This window comes from Dermacentor albipictus, chromosome 7, assembly GCF_038994185.2.
Source record: "Dermacentor albipictus isolate Rhodes 1998 colony chromosome 7, USDA_Dalb.pri_finalv2, whole genome shotgun sequence".
Classification (NCBI taxonomy): Eukaryota; Metazoa; Arthropoda; class Arachnida; order Ixodida; family Ixodidae; genus Dermacentor; species Dermacentor albipictus.
This window is the reverse complement of record NC_091827.1, coordinates 120,826,935-120,842,926: the sequence shown is the minus strand read 5'-3', so window position 1 is coordinate 120,842,926 and position 15,992 is coordinate 120,826,935. Positions and strand designations below refer to the sequence as shown.

The 15,992-nt window shown below is 54.9% G+C and overlaps 1 protein-coding gene across 1 annotated transcript; it reads right to left on the bottom strand.

Moving 5' to 3' along the window:
• Positions 1–3,478: 3,478 nt before the first annotated feature.
• On the bottom strand, positions 3,479–4,477 carry LOC139047597 (histone H4). Its single transcript, XM_070521460.1, has one exon. The coding sequence runs from the start codon at positions 4,227–4,229 to the stop codon at positions 3,918–3,920; it is 312 nt and encodes a 103-aa protein (XP_070377561.1). The 5' UTR covers positions 4,230–4,477; the 3' UTR covers positions 3,479–3,917.
• Positions 4,478–15,992: the final 11,515 nt, after the last annotated feature.

Below are 15,992 nucleotides of genomic sequence, written 5' to 3'. Positions count from 1 at the left end.
GGGCCACGGTCCCAGGCCTGTAGCGATGCGGTTTCTTAACCCCTCCTGTGGCAGGTGCACTCTTGCGAGCAGCCTTGGTAGCAAGCTGCTTACGCGGAGCCTTCCCACCGGTGCTCTTACGGGCGGTTTGCTTGGTCCTGGCCATGGCGAACGGAGCGAGCGTCCGAAGTCGTCGACTGCCGGAGTGAAAATGACCCCTGCGCCGCGCGCGTCGTGCTTCGCCGCACTACTCTTCTCCTCTCCAAGTCACCCGCCGATTGGCCAGCGCCAGCGCAGCCGTCTCGGGCGGTGCGCACGCCGCCGCCGTTCGCCAGGATGCTGGAGGAGGCACGTTTTCGCGCGGCCGCCCTGTTCGCGGCTAAGGAAAGCACATTCGCAGGCGGTTTAATTGAGTTTAAACACGACAGCATGCCGCGCTGTTCTCTTCCGTTTCAGCCAACACCACAATCTCGCTTATACCGCCGCGCGTCGCGAATTGCCAGTGCCGAGTGTGAGACCACACCACTGATCTCGACAGTGGTTAGCGCTCCACGCCCAACGACATCGGAGCTGTTATCGCGATCTCCGCGCGACGGAGATGGGTGGCAGGTTTAGGGTACATTACTGCTTGTCCACTGCCTTGATTTGATCATGCTGATGCTCGTTTCACGAACTACAAGTGCGCGCCACGGTGCCTTCTCGAGGGGCAACAACGTCGTGTTTTGGCCGCACTCGGAGGCAAACCGTCTCGCATGTGCAGACATGCCAGTACCGCACTTTGCCGTCCACGCATAGAAGAACGCATGCGCCTCGCAAGATTAACGACAAACTCACGTACGGACTACCAGCACCACTTGAGAGTTGCAGGGAAAACGATGTACTTCCGCTCTAAGAGCGAATTTGGAATACAATATTGACAGGTGTTGAACGCGCGTTAGGAGACATGGGCAACTAATTGGGGCCTCAAAACTGTGGACAGGCAAGCGGTACTTCCGTGTGTATGAAGGGTCCTTAAACAATATGTCAAGGTAGCATCAACCAACGCTTCGCAGGCGCGATCCCAAGCGCGGCTTCCCCGTGCCACGCATTCGGCACACAGTTTTCGCACTTGCAAGGGACACCCATGTTTTGACAAACACTCATGAAACGCAACACTTTGCTCTATACAGTGCCTACATTTCGTCAGCTAGCTTTTTCGATTTCATTCACGCACGCAACTTCGCCACAGGATCGACGGCGTTGTTGTCATCTTATAGCGAAGCTCCAGCTCGGCAGCCGCCGGGAGAAATGTATTTCCTCGCCAACTAATGCACCGAATTTGGTGCGCCTAATTGCGTGTAAACGAAGATGTTCAAAGGCCGCGCCTGCAACAGTGCAATTTTCAACTGATGCCGAGCTCTGCCTCTTTCTTAATATTCTTTTTTTTTTTATTTTCTCAGTGAGTGTGGAAAACTGTGAAATGGAAGAGAGAAAAAACAGTTCCACTGTGCGCTTGAAGGCTCCGTCACACAGCGATGGAACTGGATTTGGAAATTCTGTTAATTGCACAAGGCGATATGTATAAAGGGAACACAATTTACACGCCTCGATGAGATATACCAGTCATGTGTGAGTATGGCTTTTACAATACCTTCGTAGACGTTACAGGCGTTTTCGGTGGGATAAAAATTTTTAGACAAAACTTCCGTGAGTAGTTGTGTGCAGCTCACACGATCGCGGTACCGCTTTGTATTGTTGAGATATGAAACTTTGTACCTCTTAACCTGCCAGTACTCGAGCATTATGGAAGGAAAAAAAAAAGAAAAAAGGAACGTCACAGCACCACCAGACATTTCTTTCTCACATGCAACAAGAACCTTGTTTACATGGCTGCAGTAGTTCTCTCATGACAACCCGTTGTTGTCATGAGAGGCGTACACATCACTGTGTACGCCTTGCTTGGTCCTCGGCTATGCCCTTTGCACGCACATGCCAGTGACTTCGCAGTAGTAATCCAAACATAGACAAGCGAAAAGAAATAAACCAATGGTGCCACGCTTCTTCAAAGCAAGGGGCCCGTACATTTTCTCTGACTGTTCCTTCCCCATTTGTTGACTTGTTTGGCCATCACCTCACGTTGCTATTTCCCGGCGGCTTCGTGGGACAAATGTAAAATAATAGGCGCGAGCTTGGCTTTCATTAAGCGCAACACGAATGCGAAATCCGTGCAATGACGACGGCCGGCGTGTGTCAGTTTCTCTTACCTTCGCGTGCCAATACATGTGCCACGAGTGAGGGAGCCGGTTCGAATTCGGAATCTTTCTGTACAGCAGCTTGCACATACACGAAATTCCAGGGATGCAGCGGCAAGAGGTAGTCTTGTGCACTTTGGCGCGTCCATGCCATTACGCAACCGCCTTACAGCGCGTAATACGCCGGACATAAGCTGCCACAAGGACAAATGTTCGTATGTAGGACAGGCGGCTCCCTTTGGCGGCGAAGAGTTCGACAAATACGTGATGCACCGCTCAAATCGCCCATCCCTCTCTCTCTTTTTCCCCAGCTCGCGCGGCGTGTGGCATGCACGGATACGTCGCTCGAAAAAGTTTTGTTTTCTTTAAATACAGCGCATGTCCAGCGCCCGCTTCCTGACCGATCTAAGTATATGGCGCGAACAAGGGTCGCCCAGCATCACCTACACGCACGCATGACGAAAGAGCCAGTCGTATAGAAATAACGAGAGAAAGTGAGTCTGCACTGTGCAAGCATATTTCTGTCTCAGTAAGCACACTTCGCCGCTCTGCTCCTCTATTTTATTTTCCGCTTGTTCTGGTCAACTAAGGAGTGCATTGGCTTGCAAGAAGAGCCACGTAGGCATCGAACCAACTGCTTATCACCTATAGCGCGCTAATAAGAAATCCCACTGTGACCCTGTACACAAGTATCACAAACAACAGCATCAATGAAAACAGCACGCGCCTCGGTGTCCACCGCGCGCACCCTCGTCCGTTTGAATACAACGCAGTGAGCTCGGTTCTAGCGAAAGTTAACTAGCTAATCTCACCTTAGCATTCATTTGCGTCGCTCAAAAGAGTTACACAATTGTGAATCGCACGGTGGTGGCTTGCAACAACCGCAGGCTAGACGAGGGACACGACGGGCGCTCAGCTCGTAGGGCAAGAGGACTGGCTCGTTATTCTTTCTCCGACGCACACACGCAAACCAACGAAGCCATGCGAATTGAGCTAAGACACAGTAGGCTCAATCATTTAACGCTTGCACTGGAAAGAACAAATAAACGCTGCCTGTAGAAAACTCGCTTTCAGCTGTTACACACTGGCCCGTGCCCGGCAATATTTTCCTCGTGCTTTGCTTTGTTGCGTACCCACATGAGCTATCTTTGTCAAATATAAAACTTACCTAACTGAAATGCGCCCGCTGCCGCGCGGCTCGTACTCTTCTCCAAGGGAGTAGAGGAAGCGAGCCACTTCAAAGCGACAAAATGCGCATCGACGAGCTTATGATTACCTCTTGCTTTTAATCATCATTCCACTCTGGTTGCCTCTACCAGGGTCCAACCAAAGGCGACAACTGAGCTGCACGAACGACCGCCACGTCGCAACTCGGACAGACTGACGGCGACTGAAATGGGAGCAACACAGCACACAGTGGCGAGCGCAAATGCAATCGAGCAAAGCTCGCCTTGCGAGGGCGAAAAGCAATGCTACCACGCCTTGCAAATACATGCGGTTGCGCTCGCTCACCTGACCCAAGTTCACCGCGCGTCTCGTGCGGCCGAATGCGAGATAATGGCATGCAAAAGAGGGCTAACGGAGCAGGAGATCGCAAATCCTGCGCGTCACTGCCGAAGCACCAGGTGGGTAGCCCTGAAGAGGGCTGTTGGGTTCTTCAGAGGAGCTGATGCGCTGCTTGCAGACGACGGCGCGCACGCGTGCTGCTTAGCCTCCGAAACCGTAGAGGGTGCGGCCCTGACGCTTGAGGGCATACACCACGTCCATGGCGGTCACGGTCTTGCGCTTGGCGTGCTCAGTGTAGGTGACGGCGTCCCGGATCACGTTCTCGAGGAACACCTTGAGCACACCGCGTGTCTCCTCGTAGATCAGGCCAGAGATACGCTTGACACCACCACGGCGAGCGAGGCGACGGATGGCAGGCTTGGTGATGCCTTGGATGTTGTCACGCAACACCTTACGATGACGCTTCGCGCCACCCTTGCCGAGCCCCTTGCCGCCCTTGCCACGTCCAGACATCTCGGCTGTTGCTGCTGCTTCGAAGCGAGTCAGGAGAGCGAATGCCGAGTCCCTGCGCCGCGACCGAGCGAGGAAGCCGCGCCGCAAAAAAGAGGGCGAGGAGGCGAAACGCGCGCCGATTGGCTCACGGGCAGCGCGGCCTCTCTTCGCGAGTGAGTCGCGGGTGGCTGCACTGAGCCCTTCTTAGGCCACGCACTGAGTTCGAGACAAGTGGCTTCGTAACACAATCGCGGAGCTTACTTTTTTTTTTTTTTTCTCATGTTGTTTCTCTTTGGCACCTCTGACTGCTGATGTTCAACCCGCCTCACTTCTTCTTTTGCTCGACGCGCCAAGAGAAAAAAAAATAAATAAATGAACGTGTCAACAACGTTATTGTCCTATGCTGCACGCACTCACTGCTCGTGTCGCGCCCCAGGAACAAGTTTATTGTGTTCTCGTAATTATGATTACTCGTTCTGTTCACCGGTAGCTCGGATACGCTTGCAAGTGCACTCTGGTCATTGCCGCAAAGCACACCGTGCGCACAACTTCAAACTCAGCCACGCCAACATCGTTCCCTTGATCACTAGTCGCAAAACAGGGCGCGTTCATGCTCTCTTCGCCTCAGGCGTTTCAAATTTCGCACGCCGGCACCGCTCACTGGTGCCTACACGACCGTCAAATTTCGTCGCGATAGCTTACGTAGCCTCGCAGATAACGTCACCGAAACCAGCGTAAGACGCGCGCGCGAGCCCAATTCAGCATTCTAGGGGACGGAAGAGAGAGAGGGCATTGTTGACGGCGCTCCGACCTCCTCCCTCTCCCGTCGCCCCGTACGAAGGCAGCTATACGCAGGGCGCGCGCGAAACGGCTAGCTATGTAAGTGTGCGGAGAGCTTACATTTGTAATAATTCACTTTTATACTCTGTTTTCTTCACTACCCTTTCTTATCCCTTTCCCCTCACCCGTACAGCGCCGTGAAGGTGCCCTCGCACGAGAGGCAGTAACAGCGCTGTACTTATCTCTTCCTTTTCCCCCTTTTAAAGCCACTCACACATACATTTGTAATAACAGTGTAAAATATCCCTTACGCACTGCTGCTTCGTGAACGTGCTAACCCATTTCCGCTCGCCAGCCACTGCTACAGCGATGCGGCACTGGCATGGCGCGGCTCTGAATTTCAGTCCGGAGCACTGCTGCCTACGTGCGGGCGGCCGCCGAGAGGGCATTCTAGCAGCCATGAAGGCACACCTCAGGACCCGCTTTTAAAAGCGCGTCGAAACAAGAGAAGACATAAAGCGTGAAAAAAACAAAAGAGGGATGAGGGCTGCCTGCTTTTAAAAGTTACGCTACACCAGAATTAAGTAAATGTGCAGCAACGACCGCCTCATCGTCCTAGGTGTGTGAAACACGCGCCGTGGTAATTAGTGCAGGCGAACGTGGCCGCTCGCGCAGAGTCGCCTCACGCGCCCCATCCCATACTTGCTTTGTGCGTGTTGTTGTGCTGAGCCCATGGCTTCCTGTGCGGCTCTGCTACAAAAGTTGTAGCACACGCGCTGTCCGACAGCGCGCGCCGCGTGTTTGTAAACAAGAAGTAGTAGTAAGTGACGTTGAACTGGTAAAAGAAGAGAAGAGTGCAGTACCGCAACAGTCTCTCGCTTAGGAGGTCACCTCAACAGTACTGCACGGGGGAGGGTAAGGCGAATAAAGGAGTGAAGAGAAACAAATACGGGAGAGGACGAGCGTAAGGCCGTGAAGAAAAGAAGCGTGAAACGGCGCCGATGGCCGCGTGGTAAGGTTCGACGACTCAAAGAAATCAATGAGAGCTGGGAAGGCTCTTTTGAGTAAACCCGCAAGACCCCTAGGAAACAGAAAGTCCTCGGGACGGGCTATGGGGAGTCCTGGGCGTCGATTAGGATTTCACGAGCTGAGATATATGCGGCGCAGTCGAGAAGTACGTGTGCGAGAGTTTCATCAACGCCAGCAGTGCAGTTCTGGCAAACGGAACTGAATGGCGAGACATCCGCTGCGCTGTGTTGAAGCAGCCAATGCGGAGTAAAATGGCCCTATCGGCGCGTGAGAGTCCCTTTTTGTGTGTGTGTTGTTGTGCTGAGCGCATGGCGTTCTGTGCGTTTCTGCTACAAATCTTTCAGCGCACGCGCTGTCACAACGAGAACGCAAACAGCGCGCGCCTGGCGTTTGCAAACGAGGAAGCGTCAAACAGAGGGAACGGACGGAATTGTCGAGATTCTCGCTACATCCCAATGCCAATGCAGACACCTTGGGTGGCTCTGAGAAGAGCCGTTGGGTGTTGGCTGCGCGGACGAGCGCTCGGTCGCCTACTTGGAGCTGGTGTACTTGGTGACGGCTTTGGTGCCCTCGGACACGGCGTGTTTGGCCAGCTCACCGGGCAACAGCAGACGCACGGCCGTCTGGATCTCCCGGCTCGTGATGGTCGAGCGCTTGTTGTAGTGAGCCAGACGGGACGACTCCGCGGCGATACGCTCGAAGATGTCGTTCACGAAGCTGTTCATGATAGACATGGCCTTGCTGGAGACTCCAGTGTCCGGGTGCACCTGCTTCAGCACCTTGTAGATATAGATGGAGAAGCTCTCCTTCCTGCGGCGCTTCTTCTTCTTCTTGTCGGTGGCGCGCACGTTCTTCTGCGCCTTGCCGGCCTTCTTCACGGCCTTACCGCTGGGCTGGGGAGGCATCGCGGCAGTGTCAGTAGCCGAACAAACGAGATCGGAATACGCGCGACCGGTCGCGTGCGCCGCGCTTTTATGGCGGGAGGGTGGTGTTGACGGGACCTCGCATTGCCGCGCTCGCCATTGGTCCGCGCGGCTTCTCTCCCTCTCCCTCGTGCTCGCTCGCGCTTTCCTTTGGGACCGGCGGCGGCGAGAGCGGCGAAGGCGCTACGAGCACGGCTCAAATCGCTCACCGATCGCGACTGTGCAAGTCGTTGTTTCGTCCTCAGTCTCAGCAACAGCACCCGTGACGGTGGTGGCGTGATCGGCTCGGGGGTGGCGTGACTTGTGCGCTCGAGCTTCGGTGCTGCGGATCCCCTCCACGTGGGCCCCTCTCGGAATGGTTGGATAGGTGTACGGTGCGGATTCTTCTAGACTCCAACCCGCTGTCTCCGATTCGGTGAGGTGTTCCGGTGACTGTTTTTTTGTCCTTGGTTTTTTCCAGTGTTTAGCTGAGGGTTCCTAGCTTCCTACCTTGTGTAGTGTTAGCTTAAACTTCGGCTAGGCACGGGCGCCACGTGGTTTTTACCGCGATGGTGGCCCCTTCGCGGCTTCGGCCGCTTACGTTTTTCGGGCGAGTTCCGAAAGGCGCTTCCAACGTAGATGTTTGCAAGGCGCTCGTAAAGCGCTTTTCGTTGAACGACCTTAAGTCAGTACAGGACTTTGGCGCAGGAAGGTTCGAGATAACGTTTAAGAGTAAGGCCGCGGTTGATCGCTTCTCAGCTGATCCCGCACTGCAGGTTCGTGATGTAGAAGTTCGGTTTGAGTATAGAGGTGTGCGTGTGAAGTTGGTTAGGGTGTTTGGCTACCCCGCGGATCTTCCGGACCAGGCTCTCGTCTCCGAGCTAGAGGTCTTCGGAAAGGTTCACGGGATCTCCGAAGAATGCGTGCCCGGTTTCCCTGCCGTTGGCACCGGTAACCGGCGCATTCGGATAGAGATGGCGCGGCCCGTTCCTAACCTTCTTCGTGTAGGTGAGCGTGTCGTTCAGTGTGAGTACGAGGGTGTAGTTAGGTTGTGCCGTAGGTGTAACTTGGCAGGACACCACGCCGCCGCGTGCGACACGCCTCAGTGCGCGCGCTGCCAGCAGTTTGGCCACGCGTCCTGCGACGCAGCGTGCGTACGTTGCGGCGGCGACCATGCGGTTTCGGCGTGTAGTGTCCGCACCTACTCGTCAGTAACCGCGAGGCCAGAACAGCAGAAACCTGCCGTCGCGGAAGCGGTTACTTCGCCGGTAGCTGCTACGGTTGCTGCCTTGGAGGAAGGAGAGAGCCAGGGCTCCTTGAGCGTGGTCGATGCCGCCGGGAGCGGCGGCGATTCCGTGGACGCCACCGAGGTCGCTCCCCCTTCCGTCACGGCAACGTGCGAGGGGGCGGCGGGCGAGGAGGCTGAAACGGCGGTCGCTGTCGCCTCCGTGGCTGGTGTGCCTCTCGCTACGCCGGCCGCTATCCCGGGCGCGTCCCAACCGCTGACTGGCGCGACTGACACTGCTCGTCGGTCGAACCAGAAGCGTAAGAGCCGGCGCGCACACCGCGCTGGTTCCGCTGCCAGGGCGGCGGCCGGGGAGCGTGAGTCGAGCTCGGACGAAGGTGGCTCCCAAGGCTCGGAGACTGGCGCTCCTGAACTGAAGCGCAGTGCCGTTGATACTTCCGATTCTGATACCGAGGTCCCATCGGACACGGAGGGTTCTCCTCCTTGTCCCAATTGCGGATGGGGACGGTGCGATTGCTCGTTACTCTCGGACAGAACCTATGAGTCTACTGATGAGGGGTCTCCAAGTTCGGAGACCCTCTCATAAGTAGTCTTTGCTTATTTGTCGTTAGCGGCTAGTATTACCTAATACTAGCCTGCTCTCTATTTATTTTCCTAGCTCTTTTCGTCTTCCTTTGTTTCTACTAGCTTCTAGCTAATCTCTTTCTCCTTTAAAATGGCTTCTTCTCTCACTATAGCTACATTTAACTGTCGGGGTTTGTCGCGCGCTTCTAAACAGTTAGAGGTTGTAAATTTGGCTAAATCCAGAAGGGTAGATATTCTCGTATTGCAGGAAACTTACATTCATAGGCTAGGCCAGATCAGCCACTTCGACCGGATTTTTCGCACTCGGTCTTACTGGAGTTATGGCGCGACGGGCAGCCGGGGTACGGCCATCGTTCTGATGCCGCATTTCGACGGCCTTGTTATTCGCCATGCCAGGGATTCCGAGGGCCGCGTCTTGTCGGTGGATCTCGATTGTGGCATTCGAATTGTTAACGTGTATGCTCCAAACCAGGCTAGAGAACAAAAAGAGTTTTTCCGTACATTAGAACCCTATTTGGTCGGTCCCTCTCGACTAGTTCTAGTAGGCGACTTCAACTGTGTGTTAGAACTGGTTGACCGCCTCTCGCGTAGAGGGACTTCAATAACGAAAGATAAGCGTGGTAATGGTGTACTGCGAGACCTCGTCGATGGGCTGGGACTGGTCGATGCTTGGCGCGTGCTTCGCCCTGGACAGTCAGGAATGACATGGACAGGGAGGGGTGGGCAGAGCCGCATCGACCGTTTTTACATCTCGTCGTCACTGGCTCCCAGTATGCATTCTTCGTGGTTAATTCCTTCTGCTCTTAGCGACCACAGCTTCCTATTTCTGCGGTTTGCCGATTCTAGTTTAGTACCAAGAGCAAAGAGACCATGGCGCTTAAATCCACGTCTCCTAAAAGATAGGCAGGCAACCGCAGAGGTATCATCCATACTATTTCGATCGCTTCATAACACAGCGAATCTAAGTGGTACGGAATGGGATGACGTGAAAGTCAGGGTGTGTGAGTGCTTCAGGTCTTGGGGCAAGCGTCGGGCGCGCGAGGAGCGTGAGGAGATAAAAATCGTCTCCGACGCGATCCTCCTGCTCTCGAGGCCACTGTCCGGCGGGCCTGGAGTCGCTCCGGCGCTGGCCTCACTCCGAAAGGAACTTCGCATTCTCCTGCAGCGACGCTGGGATGGCTTGAGGGCCACAACCCGGGCAGAGCTGTGGGAAATGGAAGCGTGGTGCAGCAGAAATGTCCTACGTAAACATCTTTCAAGGAAGAGCACAACTCTCTCTTCCCTAGTAGATCCACGCGATAATAGCATAGTCGACTCACCAGACGGAGTGCTTGCACTGGCGAGGCAGTTTTACATGTCTTTGTATGCCGAACCAGTTGCCTCTCCAGCTGTTTTTCCGTTTGTTTTACCAGCTGAGCCGCCGCAAGTGTGCGACTCAGCCATAGATGAGGACGAGCTATTTTCTGCCTTGAAGTCTATGAAGCGCAATCGCAGTCCAGGTTCCGATGGTCTTACAGTCGAGTTTTATGTTAAATTTTGGACAATGTTAGGGAAGCCGTTCACATCACTGGTGAACCGGCTACTCAGTGAAGGGACTTTGTCAGCGTCTCAACGAGAAGGGCTAATCACTCTCCTTTGCAAGGACGAGTCGAGGAGCACTGATCTGCGAGCATGGCGTCCAATCACGCTTCTGAACTGCGATTATAAGCTCATAGCAAAGTGTCTGTGTACGCGACTCACACCAGCGCTCAGCACTGTTTTGGGTCCGTACCAGGCATGCAGTGTCCAGGGGCGCTCTACTCAGCTTCACGGTATAGCTTTGAGGGACCTTCTCCTGTGGGCAAACACCAGGAAACTTCCAGGTATTCTTTGCTCCTTTGATCAGGAGAAGGCTTTCGACATTATTAGCCATAGGTACCTTTTCCGTGTTTTGGAAGAGGCTGGTTTTAGTGTGGGTTTTCGGCAGATGGTCCAAGCTTTGTATTCTCGACCGACTTCTGCCGTTGTCATACGGGACCGCGTCTCGGAGGCGTTCATTGTGGGGCGTGGTGTACGGCAGGGGGACCCCCTCTCACCTGCCCTCTACGTGCTCGCTTTTGAACCGCTTCTGCAGAGGTTGTCTTGTGACCGCAGAATTGGCAGGTTCCTACTCCCACCAGGTTCCCCTCCGGTCGCGCTATTTGCCTATGCGGATGACTTGTCCATTGTCGTCCCGGACGAAGCCTCAGTTTGCGGCGTCTTGGAGGTCATGGACAGTTACTGCGGGGCGAGTGGTGCAAGGTTGAATAGGTCGAAAAGTGCAGCCATGTACTTGAACTCCACTCCGTCCAGTCCGCAGCCCGTTCATGGTCTCCCCGTGAAAACGCGGCTGCGCATTCTAGGCTTCCAATTCGAACCAGATGGTCTGTCTCCTGAAAACTGGCAACAGGCTAAGGAGAAGCTTGAAACCAGAATTCAGCAGTTCAGCGCGTTGTCATGCCCATTGACTGCTCGAGCGACAATCCTGCGCTCACTTTTGTTTTCATTCCTGACGTATGTGGCGTGTGTGTCTCCTGTTTCAACCCGAACCAAGCTCATCTTGGAGAGGGTTCTCTTTCGCTTCCTTTGGAAGGGTACAACTGGTTGTGTAGCTAGGCGGGTGCTCAAGCTGCCCAGGGATAAGGGAGGACTCGGAATTCCCGACCTGGGCATCGTGGCTACCGCACTACACGTCAGATGGACCCAGGTCGCTCTTAACTCGGATATGCTCCTGACTCGAAGCTTTACCTCGTTTTTCCTTAGCACCCGACTCCGCTTGTTTTCGCAGAGCACATTTTCCCACTGTGCTCCTCGTTCAGGAACCCCATCCACCATTTATGCGGCGGCTGCCAACTCTTTGGTCAGCCTCCGCACGGTTCGCCCCGACATCGACGTAGTTTCAACTCCACTCCAAGAGTTAGTAGACATCCTCACCCCAGGCCTCCCCCCGCATTGCCATATGTATGACCTGTCCATCCACAGGCCAAACTGGAAGCTCATCACGGCCGGTTTCCTCGACGCTAGGCGTGCCACTTTCATGTATCGCCTGGCGCGAGGGTGCCTGCCGTTGGGCTACGGGCCCTTCACAGCCGTCCCGGTTCGTGGAGCGTGCCCGTTCTGTGGCGCTCGTGAGGACACGGTTCATGCGTTTGCGCAGTGTTTGCTTCCTGCAGCTCTTCTCCGTAGGATTGCTAGTCTTTTTAATCTCCCAGGCATTCCCTATCAGACAGTCCGATTTTTGCACCCTTTGCCTAATCAGGCGGTCAACCAGTTCGTGCTTCTCCTCGCTGAGTGCTCCTACCAAGTTTGGTTGGCACGCTGCGATGCAGTTTTCGGGAGGGGGGCGCCGGGCCTTCACGAAGTGCTTGCGAAAGCACGGAAGGAGGTCTGGTTCCATCTCACCCGGGAGCGGCACCGCTTGGGCGAGAAGAAGTTTCTCGAAGTGTGGGCCCGTCCTGCGGTAATTTTTGATGAGTCAGGCGGAAAGCTTTCCATTAAGTTATGATGCATGCTCCTAAGGTCGCTCGACTCGGCCGTGTGCGCCAGTCGATCTACGGGGTTTTGTTTGGTTCAGTGGAACCCAGAGCTAGAACCGGTGGCGGCGCACCCTTGGTTGGTCGCGCTGCTCCGTGGACGGCTTTGGTGCTCTGCATGGTTGTATGCCTTAGCCTCTTTTGCGCCGAGGCAGTCCGAAGGTCAGTCAGGCTCGAGTCCTGTACGACCAGCATGGCTGTTTGTGTGTTGCGTGCGGTAACTTTGTGTTGCTGCACCACAACAGCCCCCTTGTCCGGGAAGGACCGTTGGCCCGAACCAAGTCCCCCCACCCAGTCAACCCGGGTTGTGGGGGAGTACCGGGGTCGACGTATCGGATGATGATGGGTTGATGAGATATGTATGCTCATGGACGCGGTGCCTTCAAAGGTGCCAAGTCCTCCTCCCATCTGACAACGGTACAGTCTCAGCAACAGCACTTCGTCCTCCGGCACGAAGGTGGCGTGACTTGTGCGCTCGAGCTTCGGTGCAGCGGATCCCCTCCACGTGGGCCCCTCTCGGAATGGTTGGATAGGTGTACGGTGCGGATTCTTCTAGACTCCAACCCGCTGTCTCCGATTCGGTGAGGTGTTCCGGTGGCTGTTTTTTGTCCTTGGTTTTTTCCAGTGTTTAGCTGAGGGTTCCTAGCTTCCTACCTTGTGTAGTGTTAGCTTAAACTTCGGCTAGGCACGGGCGCCACGTGGTTTTTACCGCGATGGTGGCCCCTTCGCGGCTTCGGCCGCTTACGTTTTTCGGGCGAGTTCCGAAAGGCGCTTCCAACGTAGATGTTTGCAAGGCGCTCGTAAAGCGCTTTTCGTTGAACGACCTTAAGTCAGTGCAGGACTTTGGTGCAGGAAGGTTCGAAATAACGTTTAAGAGTAAGGCCGCGGTTGATCGCTTCTCAGCTGATCCCGCATTGCAGGTTCGTGATGTTGAAGTTCGGTTTGAGTATAGAGGTGTACGTGTGAAGTTGGTTAGGGTGTTTGGCTACCCCGCGGATCTTCCGGACCAGGCTCTCGTCTCCGAGCTAGAGGTCTTCGGAAAGGTTCACGGGATCTCCGAAGAATGCGTGCCCGGTTTCCCTGCCGTTGGCACCGGTAACCGGCGCATTCGGATAGAGATGGCGCGGCCCGTTCCTAACCTTCTTCGTGTAGGTGAGCGTGTCGTTCAGTGTGAGTACGAAGGTGTAGTTAGGTTGTGCCGTAGGTGTAACTTGGCAGGACACCACGCCGCCGCGTGCGACACGCCTCAGTGCGCCCGCTGCGAGCAGTTTGGCCACGCGTCCTGCGACGCGGCGTGCGTACGTTGCGGCGGCGACCATGCGGTTTCGGCGTGTAGTGTCCGCACCTACTCGTCAGTAACCGCGCGGCCAGAACAGCAGAAACCTGCCGTCGTGGAAGCGGTTACCTCGCCGGTAGCTGAGACGGTTGCTGCCTTAGAGGAAGGAGAGAGCCGGGGCTCCTTGAGCGTGGTCGATGCCGCCGGGAGCGGCGGCGATTCCGTGGAAGCTACCGAGGTCGTTGCCCCTTCCGCCACGGCAACGTGCGAGGGGGCGGCGGGCGAGGAGGCTGAAACGACGGTCGCTGCCGCCTCCGTGGCAGGTGCGTCTCTCGCTCCGCCGGTCGCTATCTCTGGCGCGTCCGAACCGCTGACTGGCGCGACTGACACTGCTCGTCGGTCGAACCAAAAGCGTAAGAGCCGGCGCGCACACCGCGCTGGTTCCGCTGCCAGGGCGGCGGCCGCGGAGCGTGAGTCGAGCTCGGACGAAGGTGGCTCCCAGGGCTCGGAGACTGGCGCTCCAGAACTTAAGCGCAGTGCCGTTGAAACGTCCGAATCTGATACCGAGGTCCCATCGGAAGAGGAGGGTTCTCCTCCTTGTCCCAACTGCGGATGGGGACGTTGCGATTGCTCGTTGCTCTCGGACAGAACATATGAGTCTACTGATGAGGGGTCTCCAAGTTCGGAGACCCTCTCATAAGTAGTCTTTGCTTATTTGTCGTTAGCGGCTAGTATTACCTAATACTAGCCTGCTCTCTATTTATTTTCCTAGCTCTTTTCGTCTTCCTTTGTTTCTACTGGCTTCTAGCTAATCTCTTTCTCCTTTAAAATGGCTTCTTCTCTCACTATAGCTACATTTAACTGTCGGGGTTTGTCGCGCGCTTCTAAGCAGTTAGAGGTTGTAAATCTGGCTAAATCCAGAAGGGTAGATATTCTCGTATTGCAGGAAACTTACATTCATAGGCTAGGCCAGATCAGCCACTTCGACCGGATTTTTCGCACTCGGTCTTACTGGAGTTATGGCGCGACGGGCAGCCGGGGTACGGCCATCGTTCTGATGCCGCATTTCGACGGCCTTGTTATTCGCCATGCCAGGGATTCCGAGGGCCGCGTCTTGTCGGTGGATCTTGATTGTGGCATTCGAATTGTTAACGTGTATGCTCCAAACCAGGCTAGACAACAAAAAGAGTTTTTCGGTACATTAGAACCCTATTTGGTCGGTCCCTCTCGACTAGTTCTAGTAGGCGACTTCAACTGTGTGTTAGAACTGGCTGACCGCCTCTCGCGTAGAGGGACTCCAATAACGAAAGATAAGCGTGGTAATGCTGTACTGCGAGACCTCGTCGATGGGCTGGGACTGGTCGATGCTTGGCGCGTGCTTCGCCCTGGACAGTCAGGAATGACATGGACGGGGAGGGGTGGGCAGAGCCGCATCGACCGTTTTTACATCTCGTCGTCACTGGCTCCCAGTATGCATTCTTCGTGGTTGATTCCTTCTGCTCTTAGCGACCACAGCTTCCTATTTCTGCGGTTTGCCGATTCTAGCTTAGTACCAAGAGCAAAGAGACCGTGGCGTTTAAATCCACGTCTCCTAAAAGATAGGCAGGCAACCGCAGAGGTATCATCCATACTATTTCGATCGCTTCATAACACAGCGAATCTAAGTGGTACGGAATGGGATGACGTGAAAGTCAGGGTGCGTGAGTGCTTCAGGTCTTGGGGCAAGCGTCGGGCGCGCGAGGAGCGTGAGGAGATAAAAATCGTCTCCGACGCGATCCTCCTGCTCTCGAGGCCACTGTCCGGCGGGCCTGGAGTCGCTCCGGCGCTGGCCTCACTCCGAAAGGAACTTCGCATTCTCCTGCAGCGACGCTGGGATGGCTTGAGGGCCACAACCCGGGCAGAGCTGTGGGAAATGGAAGCGTGGTGCAGCAGAAATGTCCTACGTAAACATCTTTCAAGGAAGAGCACAACTCTCTCTTCCCTAATAGATCCACGCGATAATAGCATAGTCGACTCACCAGACGGAGTGCTTGCACTGGCGAGGCAGTTTTACATGTCTTTGTATGCCGAACCAGTTGCCTCTCCAGCTGTTTTTCCGTTTGTTTTACCAGCTGAGCCGCCGCAAGTGTGCGACTCAGTCATAGATGAGGACGAGCTATTTTCTGCCTTGAAGTCTATGAAGCACAATCGCAGTCCAGGTTCCGATGGTCTTACAGTCGAGTTTTATGTTAAATTTTGGACAATGTTAGGGAAGCCGTTCACATCACTGGTGAACCGGCTACTCAGTGAAGGGACTTTGTCAGCGTCTCAACGAGAAGGGCTAATCACTCTCCTTTGCAAGGACGAGTCGAGGAGCACTGATCTGCGAGCATGGCGTCCAATCACGCTTCTGAACTGCGATTATAAGCTCATAGC

Coding starts and splice junctions, on each gene's coding strand:
- LOC139047597 (XM_070521460.1), bottom strand. CDS start 4,229: ATGTCTGGACGTGGCAAGGGCGGCAAGGGGCTCGGCAAGGGTGGCGCG.